Source organism: Trichoderma asperellum, chromosome 1 (assembly GCF_020647865.1).
Source record: "Trichoderma asperellum chromosome 1, complete sequence".
Taxonomy (NCBI): Eukaryota; Fungi; Ascomycota; class Sordariomycetes; order Hypocreales; family Hypocreaceae; genus Trichoderma; species Trichoderma asperellum.
The window spans coordinates 1,796,356-1,812,650 of NC_089415.1; the positions used below are offsets into that span (position 1 = coordinate 1,796,356).

Sequence of the window (16,295 nt, forward strand, 5' to 3'; positions counted from 1 at the left end):
ACGCGTTTTTGGAAGCTCAACTTTCAAACGCACGTAATATGGGTCATAGCCGTCGACCAATGGCAGGTCCTTAAAGTTCTAGCAAATCTCTCATGCCCGCTTTTGTCACCACGGTCGTACACCGAGAATCTACTTGATCGAACTTTTTGTTTGGAATACCTGACGCCAAGGATTTTGGGTACCCCGAACTTGACTGATCCTTCGGTGCTCCTTTGATCGATCCATGGAGATTGGCGCGTGCCAAGATATTCAAGTCCGTAACGTGATATTGGATCTTATTACTACTGCCCAATAGATATGTCTCGCTAAGCGGCCAGGAATATCTTGGCATGTCAAAGTGAAGCAGCTTATGAGGAACGATGGCTGAAGATAAGCATTCCACGTCGAAGACAGTGTACTTGTACAACACCATAACGGCAGCCTTCTATTCAAGAGTGATGGGCGTGCTACACATCGTTGCAGGTTCAGCCTGTCATCTGAGTTCTTAAAATATGGATATGAACTCATAGGTGTCTAGTGATCAGGGTTTCAAGTCCCGCGCACCCTCGGCTAAGCATCTGAGCAGGCAGGAGCTTAAGATTCTAGCCCATAGGGGCACAAACTGTGATTTTCGGGTCGTTTAGCCCTTGTGGCTTGACCTTGGCCAGTACCCCATTTCTTTGTGAGAGCTGAGGCTCGAGCATTGTAACGACTCCAAGTGGCGACCGTCAGCATATACCTGGAGTTTCTGCATTAAGCCCCGATGAGTTCCCACGCATGGGGCACAATCGCTTCAGGCACCGATGATGGTATCCAATCTGGAATACCAAGACTATAACCTGGATTGAACTGTAGCCACTGCATAATTCCCAAAGGGGGGTCAGAAAGCGCTCTTCATTGCTTTGCCGATTTGAACATATCATATATGACAGTCTGGGTATACATGCATGAGAAATCAGGCCCATGTTGGGCTACAATTCTATTTCTAGCACACCAACTATTGCACAGCATCAACAAAGTACTCAGCAGTGGTATTCAGCCTAGAGCAATAGAGCAGCTTGGATGATAAAGGGCGATGAGAAGAAGACGCCATAAGTCTTCCCTCGAAGCACGAGGCCAACGACTATACTCGTATGCTTTTGGCATGTCTTCCTACTTTCGCGTACAGCCTTGGCTATTATTAATAAAGACTACGCCGCAGTAGTAATTGCCGGATTATAAATTCATCTTGCCGGCAACAGATGGAGCAGTAGCGGACGCAGCGTCGCGGGGTGGGGCCGTCAACGGAGATTTCCCCACGCCCCGCCGTCGAAGCTACGCTCAGCTTCACATTTCATTGGCATCTGGAGGCGAGTAGCGGGAAGATTCCCGACGGTTGGGAACGAATCGGTAATCAAATTTCGGAATAGATGACATTGTAATGGCTCTAGCTCCATCCGCAGCCGTATGGGATTTGGTGCGGGCTATCATGGTTTCCAAGGAGACTGCCAATCCTCGCTGCTCTGCGCAATGACTATATATATGTCAACCTATAAGTATGATGCTGTTTAATACAAGCAACCATCTCTCTTTACTTCTCACTGGCAGGGTGAACCATTTGTTCTCTTGGAAATTCTTACTATTCATTAATCCAACATGTCTGAAGATTCGCATGTCGCCCTGACCATAGGGACTCATACCTGGGTCCCAAATGATGGAGCAAAGATACAGAGCATCATCTCCATCATGCGAGCTCGTAACATTAAAACTCTGGACACGGCTAGATTATACGTGAGTCCCCCCGTCGAACAAGTTACTCCATCTCACTGCCTCTTATCTCTGATTGATCATCTGTTGAAGAAAAACCCAACGGCTAAAATTCTAAAATAGGGTGGAGGCGCGTCAGAGACGGCCATTGGATACTTGCAATTAGGTCCAGAGTTCGCTGTTGATACCAAGGTGCCAACAGGCTTTGCCAAAGGCCAAGCCGACAAGATTGAGCAATCAGCCCAAGAGAGCTTGGCCGCGCTCCAGACGAAACAAGTATGATTACTGCCTCAAACACCTCTCTTCTATCGTCTGGCTTTCCTAACATTGAATGTTTTTATTGCATTTCATAGGTCAAGACCTATCTTCTCCACGGCCCAGATGAGACTGTTCCCTTCGAGAAGCAAATGGAAGCCATCCAAAAACTCTATCTCCAAGGCAGCTTTCTGCGCTTCGGCGTCTCCAACTTTACTCGTGATCAGGTCCTCAGACTCTATAACATTGCCAAAGCAAAAGGTTACGTGTTACCATCTGTTTACCAATGCAGTTACAGCATTGCCTCTCGCCATCACGAGGCTGATTTATTCCCCACGCTCCGCCAGCTAGGCTTCTCCATCCAGGCATTCTCTCCCATGGCGGGCGGATTCCTGGCCAAGACACCAGAGTATATTGAACAAGGTCAGGGTAGCTGGAATCCCAATACGCCGAACGGAAAATTTCAACGCGATCTATTTTATAAGCCGTCGTATATGAAAATGCTCGCAGAATTTGGGGCCTTATCAGAGAAAACGGGCATCAGTCGAGCAGGCTTGGCGTACAGGTGGGTGAGGCACCATTCTATTCTGAAGAATCAAGCGGGTGATGAGATGATTATTGGTGCTTCAACCTCAGACCAGCTGGCAAATACTATGGAAGAACTAGAAGGCGGCCCTCTGGAGCCGTGGATCGTCCAGCGTATGGAGGAGCTTTGGGAGATGATCAAGCACGAAGAACCCGTTGATAACTTGAAGTCGTTTCAAAACATTTTTGGATAATTCTGATGCAAGAGAAGAAAATAGTGGGTATCTCAATTAAAATGATACAGTGGCTAGTTGGTATTGTAGCTAGGAAGAACTGAGGGTTCCGCGGCAATTGAATGTCAATGATTGAACTTCGTCCTTCAGTTACGTGTATAAGCACTGGGCTATGCCATAAAATATTCCTGAATCGCCTTGAGGAGCCATGCGAATTGATCGCTCATGATTGGCTGCGGCGATGAGCTTCGTAGAATGCATTGCATAAATCGTGTCATTAATAGAGGATAGTGTAGCGTGTACACAACTACAAGTGCTTGTGTACAAAATATGTACGGCGAATGAATCATGCAAGGGCTAATAAGCTTCATTTAAACATCTTGGTGTTGGACCTCTTGATGTTGCAGATGAAATTCTCGGGTGACGACTATACCGTTAGGCTCGACAGGACCTCTCACGGGGGAGACGTTTCCAAGCTCAATTTGCGAGTCGTCTTGCCTCTCCTTGATAGGAATGCTGTGTTCTGAGCCATCGTCGGTGAGTTGTGCAAACGGATGTTCGTCTGTCTCGCGTGTGTGCGTGATGCTGTATGCCCGAGAATGAGACGTCGTTGTAACGAACCGGCTATCCCCCTGCCAAGGTCGGGGGCCATCTTTTTGATAGTGGCTCATTCTTAGGGTCCCACGGGTTCCGCTAGACGGTTGTTTCTTGGATGGGAGAGATGAAAGACTAAAAATGCCAAAGGTAAATTTGCTAAGAATCGGGCGCAAGAATGGTAGACAGGCTAGTAACAGAGGGAGAAAGTTAGCAAATTTCTTCGATAGATGGGGAAGTTCACGGGTAGATGCATGCATACCACAAAAGATGGCTGTATTTCCTTCTACGACAGACCACAGAGCAATATTAACAAAGTTCCAAGTAATATCTGGACTGGTCAAATTTCCTTGGAGCAGGTAGTGGAGCCGCACAATAGAGACGATCGTAACGCTGACAACGTAGTTAGATTTTCCGATACATATGACGCTGAATGTTATGGCGACGTAGTGGCAACTTACAAGAGCCCAACGAGGAAAATACCGGCAAGAGCCCACTTCTGCCCCCTGGGAAGCTGAAGCTTCGTAATGTATGGAAGAGGCAACACCAAAATCAAAATATCCGTAACAATTGTCGGGATTGCATTTCCGTAGAAGAACTTGACGGAGTCTACTGTGCATTTGTATTGGTCTGGCTGTAATGGGTGCGTCGGGTTGAATCGCTCCCACCAGGCATTGGTAGGTTGGCACTGTAAAATGGTAACGAGGATCTGTAAGAGAGAGGCAATTAAGTCAGTATTCAAATGACTAGTAGCTTTTGTGACAGTTTTTGAGTTGGATACTTACGACACCAACAGCCCACATCAGTACTATCACAGCAAGTGTGAATATGGGAAGTTTGACAGAGCTTCGAATCTTGAAGGAGCGATAATAAAAGGCGAGAATAGACCATTTGACACATGCAATAGTCACAAAGTACCCTAACTCAGCGATGAATAATCCAACTGCCCATGCATATCGTGCATCTGGCGGACCGGCCCAGACATGTCTGCCCAAACCACGGCTCACAGCTAGAGAAGAGTTAGTGTTGCAGTTCTAGGAGATTAAAGCGTCGCTTCCTGAAATCTACGGACCATATACGCCCATTCCGAAGACATGGGCACACGAAGGGATCTGAACAAGCAATGGTATTAGTCTTATTTGCCATACGCTCTCATGCAGATATTCCGTACCAATGCTGCGATAATGAGCCAGTCATCTATCCACAGATCAATGTTTTTCAAACGACGGCTGACAATGCGGAGCCCAACGACGAGAACCGCCAGACACCAGGTGACGATCGAGGTGACCATGATGGAGGCCCTCCTGTCGTCATCGAGATTGATCCCGAACGGCGGCGGAGGAAGAGTAGCCATGGCTTTTGTATGCAGCTTGTATGCAGCTTGGTAGATCTCGCAGTCTTTGGTATTGAAAGAAGATAAAGGAGTGGCTATCAGAGTCGACGGCCTTCTGGTCGTGACTCTGAGAGAGAAAACGAATGTGGGATTGCTTAATGAAGGATAAAGCTCCTATGCCATGCTCCTAGGAACTGTACCGCAATATGAAAACGATTAGAAAACGCTTCAACCTCGGATGATATAACCTCTTACCGGTAGAAGCCAATCCTAGTCGTATAGATGGGCCAGGGCCAAAAGCACAAAACATGGAATCATCGACTAAAGTGCATTTTGGCAGCTTCGAGATGGGAGGGTCGGCAGATCTATAACAAGGGCTCGCCGGTGGACCGAAAACCTAAAGCTGCCCGCCGCCACCGCGAAGAAAAAAAAAGCCACCATGTAAATAGTTCGGTGGTTCAAAGATTTAAAGCCGTCTCATCGGCCTCACCATTGCTGACGCCAACCTGCGCCATGCCGAATTATCCCCCACTCGCGAGCGGCACATGTTCGTGAACCGCTCTAGCTTGATCAATCACAATCCCGGCCGGGCCAGGGCTCAAGGTGAAGCCATGTGGTTGGCCTGCCGATCTCGAGGGAGAGCCAGCCTGAGAAAGGGACGCCTAAGCTGCAACGAGATGGGTGAGCCACAGGCTAAACTTTAGATTGGCATAGCGGAATTAGCATCGGCAGAGGCTCAACCCATTGGGCCTATTAGCACGGCTAGCAGGGGAGGTGCCTGGTGCTTGACCCGTCAGTTCAGCTGCGGCCAGGGATCTTGGAGATGCCGATTCATTGCATTGCAAGGAAAAACACATGCCGTGCAGGGGTTGCAGGTGACAAATCGGTCTTTGGTTCTCTGTAGTTGCCCTTCTTCCTAGCCACTGTTAGAAGAAGGGGGAAGCAAAAAGTGGTGACACTGATGGAATTGAATATCTGGAGATTTCTTTTGGCTTTATCAATCTGGTGCCTCGCCGCTTCCACTTTACCAGCGGCACGTGACGAACCCGTCGAATACGCTCCCCAGAATCTCTTATGCCTTGTAAGAACAACATAATGTTGCTGCTCTATATCGCGTGAGATGTTCCTCAGCAGTTCCTAAGACATTTGATCTAAATACTCTGAGTTCTCGGCAGTTTTAATTAGCAAATATCTCGGCTTTGGATATCTAAGCAGGCCTAGTTAGACAATAGTTGATGCTGCTAAAGTAGTGCAAACAGCTTCAAAAATAAAAATTGCATCTTGGCCGCAGACTACTAGCTTAAGCCCGACTCATGCGCTCAACCTCGTATCCACTGCAGATCGACGACTGCTCTGCGTTTGCATGTCTTGTTAGCCGTAATTCCGAGGCAAAACTCCACAAGGTTGAGGAGGAGATGGATAAAATCCAGCAGAGAGGAAGCGAGTATTTCATCGTGGGGACAAAGCGTCGTAAGGGCCGACACGAGGGGCAGAAGCGGCCGACGGCGCGGGCTAATTAATCTCAACGTCCGCGCGAAAATGAGCTTGCGGTGATAATGTCAGGTGAGAGGTAGTGTTCTGGTAGGTCGTCGCGAGTAATGAAAAACCAGGACGCTTTCGGGGAAAGATGGTCAGGTTCAACGGTCGAACCAGGGATAATGCAGAGTCGCACTGTCGATCGCGGTGATTCCCCAGACGTGCGGGACTTGAAAGAGAGCCTGGGAGACACCTTTGGCAGTGGCGATCTGCAGATGTCTCTTGTTAGCGACCGCAAGATTCTGTCATGCGGAATATGACGATATAAGAGCGACTCAGACTTTTGCCGGCAGCATGACAAATGATAATGATATGGAACCCAAATGCATAGGTAGGTAAAATAACACTGTATTGGGGATGGGCATCATCTAGGACCGGGAGCAGTGTCTAGATAGATACTGCATCATGAAGACGATTGTGGGGATGGGGATATAGAGGCAGAGATAGAGTGAACATACAGGAAGAGATTGAGAGAGCTTGTGTGCGAATGGCTCTGATATTAAACCACAATCTAGTACTACGACACGACCTATATAACCCATTAAGGATACAGCCAATGATACAACAACAACAACAACACACCGTTAATGCTGGCCCGTCTTACCCTTCTTCTCCTGTCCGTCATCCACCGCCTTATACTTGGGCGCGCCAGCCTTCCACTGACCGAGCATCTGGCCATTGGCCCATACAGGAAGCGGCTGCACCTTCCAGGCAAGATCCGCCCCAAAGTTCCACGAAGCGCAGATCATCTTCCCAGCATAGGCTCTTCCATACTCCTTCAGCCAATCCTGCATCTCCAGGTGTGAGCCCCTGCCCTGGCCGCACTTCCTGTCCATGTACTCCTCCGCCTCGAGCCATTCGTGTCGGTGGCAGACCCTCTCTTTGCCGTACGCGCAGACATACACCACAACGTCGCCGACGATGGAGAAGTGAGTGCCGTGAAAGGGGATGTTGAAGGACTGGCAAAAGTCCCAGAGGTTGTCGACGGCGCGGCGGTATTCGGTGCTATTGAGCACCAGCGGATCCTTGTGGCATGATAACCTGCTGGCGGGGATGGGTACCGAATATTCATCCGCCATTATCGGGCCAGGTTTCTCGTAGAAGTCACCCTTGCCGGGTTTAAGTCCGCGTCGACGGCGGGACCTATGGCCGGATGGGACAGCTGATGGGGGTTCGAAACTGGGACCTTGTACCGCAACGGCTTGGTAGATGCCATCGGGGAGTCCTCGTTCCGCGATGATTCCTCCCTGTGATGTTGTAGCGGCACAAAGTGCCGCCAAGAGGAGGAAGAGGGAGAACTTCAATGCGGCCATCTCGACGTTAAAGAGATGGCAGTTTCAGGGGGGGGAAAGTATGACAAATCTTTAGAAGAGAAGAGAGTAAGTTACAAGCTTGTATGAATTCGTATCACCTCTAGTGATGGATCGATTTGAAAAGCGAGATTCTGGTTCGATTGTTTCGGTTCTTGGGCTCGACCATTTCTTGTTCGTGTGAGGATGGCAGATTTGGCCCTTCTTTAGACAGCCCGTTCATGCCTTTATATGTATTCTAGGAAAATACACTTGGTTTGAAGATTGGAGACAGAGCCTCTTGGCTTGAAGATTAATCCATTGGTTCAAAGCCATCTGTATATCTAAGTTTAGCCTCTCGCTAGGCACGGTTGTTTAGATCATTATCTATATATAGTCAGTTTAAACACACCAAACTCGAGAGAGGTGTTCTTATTATAGCTTGGAACGTACTGTGTTGGCTTTAAACCCTTTTTACACGTAAGGTATCCATTAAAATAAAAGCCAAGTATCCAGTCGGCTTCATCGTCTCCTCGTAGAGTCCTGGCGTGGAACCTTATTCGTCAAACCGGTTGGGCTGGTAGAAAGTCGCAAGAAATAGTCTACCAGCAGTAATTTTGATTCAAAACTCTGGAGAGAAGGTAGAAGGGAATACATGGGAATAAATAAAATGTTAAAACATTAATAGCAATGTCCAGAGATATATCGCAGTCGTGATAATGAACAGCCAAACTACCTAGCATCCAGAACCATCGACGTAAGACTTTGATACCCAAGGCGCCTCCAGCAATGACTTATAAGGTAATGTACCCAAAACACAGCTAAGCAAATACTTTCTCGTTAAAAACATTACGCCTTCCGCACAAAAAATGCCCCGTGTTGAACTCTAAGCCCGCATCTCATGAAAGTTTCTTCTGCATAAAATCTGCCAGCTCATCCAGCAGCTCTACCGTCTCCGCCGGGCTTGCGATCCAAGCCGTTGTCCCCACACTCCTTGCTTTGAAATCGTTGGATCCGGCGCTCAGAAACTGGTCTCCCACGTGCAGCGTATTCTCGCCCCTGATTGCCGTCAAGGCTGCGTCGGCTCCAGTGGTGCCTCCATTGCGTCTTCCAAACCATTGTTGGCAGACGGTCACACCCCAACTCTTATCACCAATGTCAACAAAGACATCGCGGCCGCCGTTAAAAGCGCAGAATGGAACTCCGCGGCGACCCTGCGAGCTTTGACCAGCTTGTTGAGAAGGCGAGCCTAAGGCACTTAGCTCCAGGATACGCTGTACCACCAATACAGTCTCTTCTAGACTCTCTCGAGCAATTTGCAGCTCGGGAGGGTTGGGGACTATCCCTACAGCTCGATCTTTTCGAACGATGAGGGCGGGCAGATTCATCGTGCGCACACAGTCTCGAAGCGCTGATTCAGCTACGTCCAGCAGTGCCGTGATATCAGCCTCAGACCAGGCCGCCATATCGGGAGTGAGCCACTCTGAGCGGGGGACAGGTGCCAGGCGATAGGGTGAAGATGGCTCATATTCGAAGAGATAATTGGATTCTCCTCCCATGATGACGATGTTTTGCTTCTGCACGGGGTCAAGATCTGTAGAGGTGGCGATGGCGTCAAGGAGTCCGTGGAGGCGATCGTAGTACCGATCTGCGGTGGTATATCCAGCAGCGGTAACGATACCAATTTTGATATTTTTGCGTAAAAGATCTGTCGACTTGTAAGCAATTTTACTGCACACTTGTCTGATTTCTCCTTCCTTTTCCCTCCCAGAGAGTGCAAACATCAAGCGGTGACGAGTATGAGGGAATAGGGTGGAGGGGAGAGAGAGAGGAGAGACAGTAGCCATTTTTGAGAGAGTGCAACATACCTAACAATCGTGGAATGACAGGGCTTGATGGTTCCAGGCTCTGTCCATCGTCATACAGTGTCACATCACCATCAAACGTCGCCAGCTGGAGGGTGCCGCCCGTAACAGCCATAATCTGCGCCGAGTTGAGAACTAGGCGGACATCATTGAAAGAAGGCGCCACATAGCGTCTTGATGAGATGTAGCGTTTCCGATCCTGGTACTTGAACGCTGCCTCCAAGGGCAGCCGCGTGAAGAATGGCCCCGCGGTGGGAACCAGCATTCCAAGCTTGGAGGGGAAAACACGATCCTGGTTTTGGCGGGCGACTGTTGTTTTCTTCCAGTTAGCATATATGCCACGGGAAAAAAATGGAAAAGGAAAAAGGGGGCCAAGTATGAATGAAAGCGGATTATACACCTACTGTGGTCGTCAATCATCAATTCAACGTCTCTCATAATCTCTGCGTAGCGTCTGTGGGCCTCCTCGGCCATCTTGGCCACGTTGGTGTCATCACCAAACACTCCAGTCGGCTGGGAGTAGAGCACAAACGGCACGGCCAAGAGACCTTTGACCCATTCTGAACGATTTTCAAAAGACGAAGGATTAGCTGACGGTTCCGTTAAAAGGTGCGAGGTTGACCTGCGTATGCCTAAGCCTGTCGCCATGGAGGGTTTGAATTTGGAGCCGCAGCCCCAACGTCGATAGGCCGATACAACCAGGCCAACGGCTATTCGCACTATGAAGACAACATACCGATGAACTGGTCCCGTCTATGGGTCTTGAGGGCGTCTTCAACTTCAAGTTAGCTGTATAGTTCAAGAGACAGAGTGCGAAGATGGCATTGCTCCTCTCACTCTGCGCAAAGGGATGAGAGAGAGGAGGGGAGCCAATTGGGCAGACTTACACTCGACGCGGTATCGGGTTGTCATGATTAGGAGGTGATAGCTTCGTCCTCTTTGCTCAATTGGATTTTATGAGGGGGGTGTGAGGCTTTCGGGTCGGACGAGAGGATCTAGAGAGTATGAGAGAAGAAGAAGAAGAAGAAGAAACAGGATGGTGGAAATAGAGAATAAAGACAAAATAAGGTTGACCTCCCTCCGTTGCTGTCAAGACATCAATCGGATTGGGCTCCAGCCAGTGCTGCCCCAGCTTTAGGTAATACAATGCCTGTAGCAAGCAAAGCCCCCTAGAAACCGGCCCGGGGAGGGGCACAGATGCTCTGTAAGCCAATTGGCTGCTGGGGTGACTCTATAGCACAGCAAATAGTTATAGGTAGTGCCCCGTGCTTTCTAGTGGCCTTTGCTAGCGGGGTGATTACGCCAAGGAGCCTATCGGTCAGCGCCGCACGCCGAAGCCTTAATCGATAACGTCTAGCGAAGGGGGAACAAACGACCTCACGTTTTGATTTGCCAATTTCAGCACTGATTAACAGAAACACAATGTTAACACGCCCATCCGATTACGCTATCTAACCGCCCATCTGCTAATCTGTGACATGAATATAAAACTCTTAAATGCTACGTAATATCTATGTGTGTGCTGTATGTCTCTTTCTTTTTCACTATACTAATGGTACTACAAACTACTTACTTTGTGCTCTCCTTCTGTATAGCCCGCGTCCAGCCGTACATCAACACCATCCATCAATCAATTCAATGCCTATGTGCTCTTTCGTGTTGGCCGCAAATCACCAGCCTGCGCCTGAGTCACAAAAATTTCAAACATAAAAAGATATAAAAATAAAAGTATTCCCCAATCCAAGTAATCTTCCCTCCAACACTGCAGCTTAAGTCATAGCAGCCGTGTCAACTCTCTTTCAGCAGACTTACCTTGGTTGTTGTTCAGTCCAGCCCTGTTTTTCTTTTCCGGCTACTAATCTGCTTCCCGTTGCCTGAAAATTCTTCCTCCCCATTGCCAGCCCATAATTTGCAATGTCTAGACTTCTTCATTCCCGCATCCCTCTTAGTAGGCTTTAATTTTTTTTTTTCAGGTTTCTTTTTTTCTCTCTTCCTTTTTAAAACTTTGCTCCTTCCTTTCACTCTCTTTTCCGTAATTTCTCTCAAAAAGAGGAGTATCATCAAGTTCATCTCTGTCATAAACAGCAAAGTCTTACTCGCCCATGATCCTAGGAGATAGTCGCGCAATGTTTTAACAAAGCAGCATTCATATAAGACTTCTCTCTCATGCAATTTGCAACATCATATGAATCGTAGGTGGTCCAATTTCAGTTGGCGCCGCCATTGGCAGCGGCCTCTGCTTGCTGTGCCTGGAGCTGAGCTTGAGCTACCTCCTCTGCCTTGACGAGGATGTCTTGGATGAGACCTTGCTCTTCAGCAGAAAGGTGGCTGGCAAGGTTCGCGTAGAATTGGGGTTGATCTTGTTGCATAGCTAAAAAAAAAAAATTGGAAATCGTTGGTCAGCGAGCAGGCAAAGGGTCAGCAAATCGGGGTTATCCACTCACATAGCAGAGTTGCTCTAAACAACTGGTAGGGTTCGATCTTGTCCAATGGGGATTCAAGGAGTACGCTGTCCTCTCCAAGCTCCTCTTCATCCTCATCGTCGATGACTCGACTGAACTTTTGTGCCTGAATGAAAAGAGTTAGCTATAATTGGTCGAGCGCTTCATAATATATGTTAAAAAACTCACCTCTTCATTCAAGAATTCGAGATAGGCGGCGCTTTCATCCTTGGTCTCTGGGGACTCATCATCACCTGCAGAAGCAGTCTCTTCTTCCTCATTCCATGCTACATCTCTCTCATCCCACTCGTCGTCATCGGCATAGTCGTAACCAGCATCCAGAGTGAAATCATCACGAAGGGCATCCTCTCGGTCTATTGTCATGTTAAAATTAGTAAATCAATAAATAGAAGAAAACATTCGCATAATGGGATAGAAAACGTACTCTTCATAGCAAGAGGCAGGGTTCGGAAGAGCTCAGTAATGCCCTGGAGCAATCGTGGCCATCCAACAGAAATGCTGGCAGGAACCTGCTCGTGATTGAGGCTAAGAAGGGCAGAGATGGCGACGATGCACAGCTTCTTGTCATGCACCCTGCTAAACGACGACATACTACCGAACCACAAGCTGAAGAATCTATTTGTCCAACCATTGCTCTCCAGCACCTGCAGGGTAAGCATAGGGTTGTAGTGCACGGCATTGATGACCATTTCCATGAGATGAATCTTGTAGCTCTTGATCCTAACGTCCTGGCCGGCCAAGATGTTCATGGCCATGTTGATGAAACCCTCGACACAGCTATCGATGCTGCCTCGAAGGCTAAGCATCATGGCCTCAGCCAGCTTGCAGGCGCATATCCGCTCAACGCCTCCCTCGACGGCGTCGGTGAACATATCAGCCACCATTGAATAAAGGGCTTGAACGTATTCCGGTTTCTGAACCAAGGCCGGTGCACCATACTGGACAAAGTTGTCCAGAGCGGGGAGCATATCTTCGAGATAATACTCAGCTCCCGCCTTGAAGGTTGTGTGGATCAGTTCAAAGGCTTGCCACATGTTGGGAGAGATACCCTTGGCGGCAAAAGTGCAGCTGTCAATGATCTCGAAGGCTTCATTGTAGAGGTCGTACAGCTTGTTCTCCAGCGTAATGCTAATGACCGGCATGAGAACGGCCTCAATGTGGAGGAGGACATCGGGGGTGCTTTCGAGGGTAAGGATCAGTGTTCCAATCGTCTGCAAGACACCCAGCGCCGTGATGCTCTTGTCATCGTAATCGTTGTACATCTCGCCATCATCGCCAGCTTTGCTCTCCTTCTCTAACAGTTCTCGCACGATACGTAGGTATGTGTCACGCAGCTGCTCACACAGGGCAACGGCGAAAGGAGTGAGCTCGGTAGCAAAAACTTCAACAAAGTCTTCCATGACATTGGCCAAGGCGTCGATATCAGCCTCGTTGGCCAACTTGAGCAGTTGCTGCATGATGGTGGGAATGCTTTGCTGCATGCTGGTTCGGATAACCTCGTGTCTGATCAGTGGCTGCAGGGCAAGAGCGGCAGTGACTCGAACGGGGAGGGCCGGGTCTGCCATGCAGTCCAGAATGTTCCGGTAGATGGTAAGGAGGTTGTTCTGGTCCTGGAAGTTGAGCTGTTCAAACTTTTCAATAGTATCACAAGCTCGGGCTCGGAGATATCCCAAGGGGCTGGTGAAATCTGGGAAGACGTAGCGGACGAGGAAATACTCGACCTGGTCAGCAATGGGGCTCTTCTTGCCGAGGATGACGGGGGCAAGGGTTCCAATCATTCGGAGGGCACCCTCCTTGGCAATGTGGTTCTTCTTGTCATCGGTAGACTGCTCGTACTCGTTGACAACGGCGTTGACGAATTTGAGAATCTCAAAGACCTCCTTCCGGCGGTTCTTCGTAAGGTTGACCAGGAAGTTGGTGGCTGCGATATCGGGAGCAGACGCTTCCTCAAAGTAGTTAAGTTTTCGGTGAAGGTACTCCTCGGGCTCCTCTTCGAATTGCTCAACGTCTTCCGTGGATAGGCAGAGCACCGGGAAAACGAAGTGGGTGACCAGATTCGTCAAATGCGGCTTCAAGTGCACCCACATTTCCTTGGGCCGCACTGATTCGTCGAGGAAGACTAGGACGTACGACAGACAAGGTCTGCTAAGCCAGGAGGTCTTGGCTACCCATTTTTCGATCTCTTGGAGGTAATGCTTCAGAATTTCAGGAGCAATGGTGGTGGCGAAGTTTTTGGCGAATTGGAGGGCTCCGTCTTGCTTGCCGGGGCTTGAGGGGTTTCCGTGTCTAGAAAGAATATACGCGTTAGCCATTGCATATTTTTCTTCTCTTCTTCGTTCCTGAGTAGAAGAAGAGGAGAAGAGTTGGACAGAGAACACTCAAGTTGTTCCAATTACCTAATAAAGAGGCGGTTCAGGTTGAAGTACGCCCACTTCTTAGCCTTCCACCAGTGATGTTTTTCTCGGTCGCTCTCGTCGAGCATCATAACGGGGCCAGGGACGGCTTTAGAAACGGTTTGAAGGAAGACTGTGCACCAAGCAATGTTGACTTGGTCTTGTCTCAAGTAGGGTGAAAGCTCGAGCTAGAGAAAAAAGCGGTACGTTAGCTGCCAGTTTATTTTGAAGGCTAAAGAATGACGATTCTTGTCTTTCTCTCTCCCTCTCCCTCTCCCCCCCGCCCTCTCCTCTCAATGACCAAGAGGAGAATGCAAGGCAAGAGACGAGCAGAGGATAAAGTAAAACAAGGAAGCCAGAATGGTGTATCCATACCCAAGTAGCATGCTTGTATGCTTTGAGGGCGAGATGCAGCATCTCGCTCGCCTCGTCGCTCTCCTGGTTCACCAACTCATTGCAAATGGCCAAGAGCCGCGGGAATCCAGCCTCGACAATGCTATCAAAGTGCGCTCGGTCTTGGCTCTCGTTGGATTTGTACCGGAAAGCGCGGCAGATGGCGAGCAGGCACTGCAGACCAGCCAGCGCCGAGTTCGCATTGTTGGTGTTGAGCAGCTCCAGGGTGAACTCCAGGAATCGCGGCCATCGGCTGGGGAAATCACACTGTAGAATGCGCTGCAGAACAGGGATGAGCTGCTGGCGGACGAGGCCCTCGGAGGCGGCCAAGATGGGCACCAAGCGGTCGCGGATCTGGGCTTTCTCCTCCTCGGCTATTGAGCTTTCGGTAGGGATACCTTCGACCTGGTACCAGGAGCGGTTTACTCGGTTCTTGATGTAGATGACGGCTAAGGAGAACAAGGTGTTAGAGCCCAGCACTATAGATTTTTTTCCCACAATACTCTTCTGACAAAATCTTCCTCCTTTCCTTCTTTTTTCCCCTGTAACCTATTCTCTTCGGGAGGGCAAGCAAAGCAGGGGGAGGTGATGGATGAGTAGAGGTTGAGGCGACGTACTGGCAAGGCGGACACTCGCATCTTGCTCTGCTTCCAGGACATCGAGCAGGCAGATCAGGAAACCGGCATGACCTTCGACCTAGATGACAAAGAACAAAGAGGCGCATTAGCATAACGAGCGTGCAAAAAAGATGCGGGATTCTGCGTCCAGCCGCTTCCATCTCGTGTCTACCCCTTTCGCGCCCGTCTATTTCCTCCTTTTCGGCCCCCAGCTGCCTTTTCCCCCTTCTGGTCATCGGATTCACGCTCGGGATAGGATGGATGGCGGGCGGCGGGTGGACACAAACGAACGGATGGTTCTGGAAAACTCGAAACTCACCTGCTTGAGCTGCAGCTCGGCCCGGCGCCTGTTGTCGGCGACGGTGTCCAAGCTGGCCGCCAGCAAGGCCCTGACAGTAGCGGAATCCATGTCTCGATATCAAGAAGAAGTGGACGACAACACAGAGGGGTGCTGTTGTCGTTGGCGCGGGAAGAAGAGTGGGAGAAAGGCGGGCTGAGATTCAACTTTTGGTGTTAGGTTGGGAGGACCCGATGGCGGGGCATCTAATCCAGCACCGGCTGCCCACCCAATGGTACAAAAAAAATTAATATGGGAGGCCAAAAAAAAAAAAAATTATTAGATCAGAAAATTAACGACAAGGGCGATGGTGATCAACAGCGACGGCGACGAGCGACGAGATGGGCTCAAAGAGAGAGTCTCGACCCTGGTGCGATAGGATGGAAGAGGATGGATTAGGAAAGATTTTTTTTTTTTTTTTTTTTTTGATGTGATTTTTTCTAAATTCTTTTTTTTTTTTCTACTTCCTTGTCTCCCACGGTGTCGTAGGGTCCGGCTTCAGGTGCAAAAGCCGTGCAGCGGGTTGACTTGCACCCTGATAGGGGGCTAGCAAGCGCTAAAAAATCTATGTTCAGGGTCGTCAGTCGCTAGGGCAGGCTTGCCTAGTGGTGCTAGAGCACTGAAGCAGCGGCACTAGCGCACTAAACGGCGCCTATGGCGAGAAGGGAGATGCTGACCTGAGAAAAATTGCACAACGCAGGGAGGGATTAGATCGGAGACTTTGCGTGGACCTTCCAT

General features: G+C 49.3%; 6 protein-coding genes across 7 annotated transcripts; 2 read left to right on the top strand and 4 right to left on the bottom strand.

The window, feature by feature from the left end:
* Window positions 1-1,614: 1,614 nt before the first annotated feature.
* TrAFT101_000549 (uncharacterized protein) lies at window positions 1,615-2,759 on the top strand (the record flags this gene model as incomplete). The annotated part of the gene is made up of 3 exons (XM_024904411.2): window positions 1,615-1,749; window positions 1,849-2,001; window positions 2,079-2,759. 3 exons carry the CDS (start codon window positions 1,615-1,617, stop codon window positions 2,757-2,759), a joined length of 969 nt encoding a protein of 322 aa, XP_024764759.1.
* Window positions 2,625-5,389, bottom strand: TrAFT101_000550 (uncharacterized protein). The gene is made up of 7 exons (XM_024902282.2): window positions 4,921-5,389; window positions 4,504-4,859; window positions 4,405-4,444; window positions 4,118-4,341; window positions 3,794-4,041; window positions 3,595-3,725; window positions 2,625-3,522 (listed from the first exon to the last, which is right to left on the bottom strand). The coding sequence occupies exons 2-7, from the start codon at window positions 4,684-4,686 to the stop codon at window positions 3,110-3,112; spliced, it is 1,239 nt and encodes a 412-aa protein (XP_024764760.1). The 5' UTR covers window positions 4,687-4,859; window positions 4,921-5,389; the 3' UTR covers window positions 2,625-3,109.
* A 589-nt stretch (window positions 5,390-5,978) lies between these two features.
* Window positions 5,979-6,185, top strand: TrAFT101_000551 (uncharacterized protein; the record flags this gene model as incomplete). The annotated part of the gene is made up of 1 exon (XM_066126066.1): window positions 5,979-6,185. The coding sequence occupies one exon, from the start codon at window positions 5,979-5,981 to the stop codon at window positions 6,183-6,185; it is 207 nt and encodes a 68-aa protein (XP_065982164.1).
* Window positions 6,186-6,785: 600 nt separating this feature from the next.
* Window positions 6,786-7,514, bottom strand: TrAFT101_000552 (uncharacterized protein; the record flags this gene model as incomplete). Its single annotated transcript, XM_024904409.2, has 1 exon — window positions 6,786-7,514. The coding sequence occupies one exon, from the start codon at window positions 7,512-7,514 to the stop codon at window positions 6,786-6,788; it is 729 nt and encodes a 242-aa protein (XP_024764761.1).
* Window positions 7,515-8,145: 631 nt separating this feature from the next.
* ISN1 (IMP 5'-nucleotidase) lies at window positions 8,146-10,423 on the bottom strand. The gene is made up of 5 exons (XM_024907435.2): window positions 10,243-10,423; window positions 10,092-10,127; window positions 9,760-9,915; window positions 9,359-9,664; window positions 8,146-9,198 (listed from the first exon to the last, which is right to left on the bottom strand). Exons 1-5 carry the CDS (start codon window positions 10,265-10,267, stop codon window positions 8,390-8,392), a joined length of 1,332 nt encoding a protein of 443 aa, XP_024764762.1. The 5' UTR covers window positions 10,268-10,423; the 3' UTR covers window positions 8,146-8,389.
* Window positions 10,424-10,727: 304 nt separating this feature from the next.
* Window positions 10,728-15,984, bottom strand: TrAFT101_000554 (uncharacterized protein). 2 transcript variants are annotated; one of them, XM_066126067.1, is made up of 8 exons: window positions 15,540-15,984; window positions 15,221-15,299; window positions 14,586-15,052; window positions 14,214-14,398; window positions 12,242-14,103; window positions 11,986-12,170; window positions 11,800-11,923; window positions 10,728-11,726 (listed from the first exon to the last, which is right to left on the bottom strand). In XM_066126067.1, the coding sequence occupies exons 1-8, from the start codon at window positions 15,627-15,629 to the stop codon at window positions 11,563-11,565; spliced, it is 3,156 nt and encodes a 1,051-aa protein (XP_065982165.1). In that variant the 5' UTR covers window positions 15,630-15,984; the 3' UTR covers window positions 10,728-11,562. The 2 variants fall into 2 exon arrangements, with proteins under 2 accessions (XP_065982165.1, XP_065982166.1); XM_066126068.1 differs by lacking the exon at window positions 15,540-15,984 and having other exon boundaries at window positions 15,221-15,507.
* Between the last annotated feature and the right edge of the window lie 311 nt (window positions 15,985-16,295).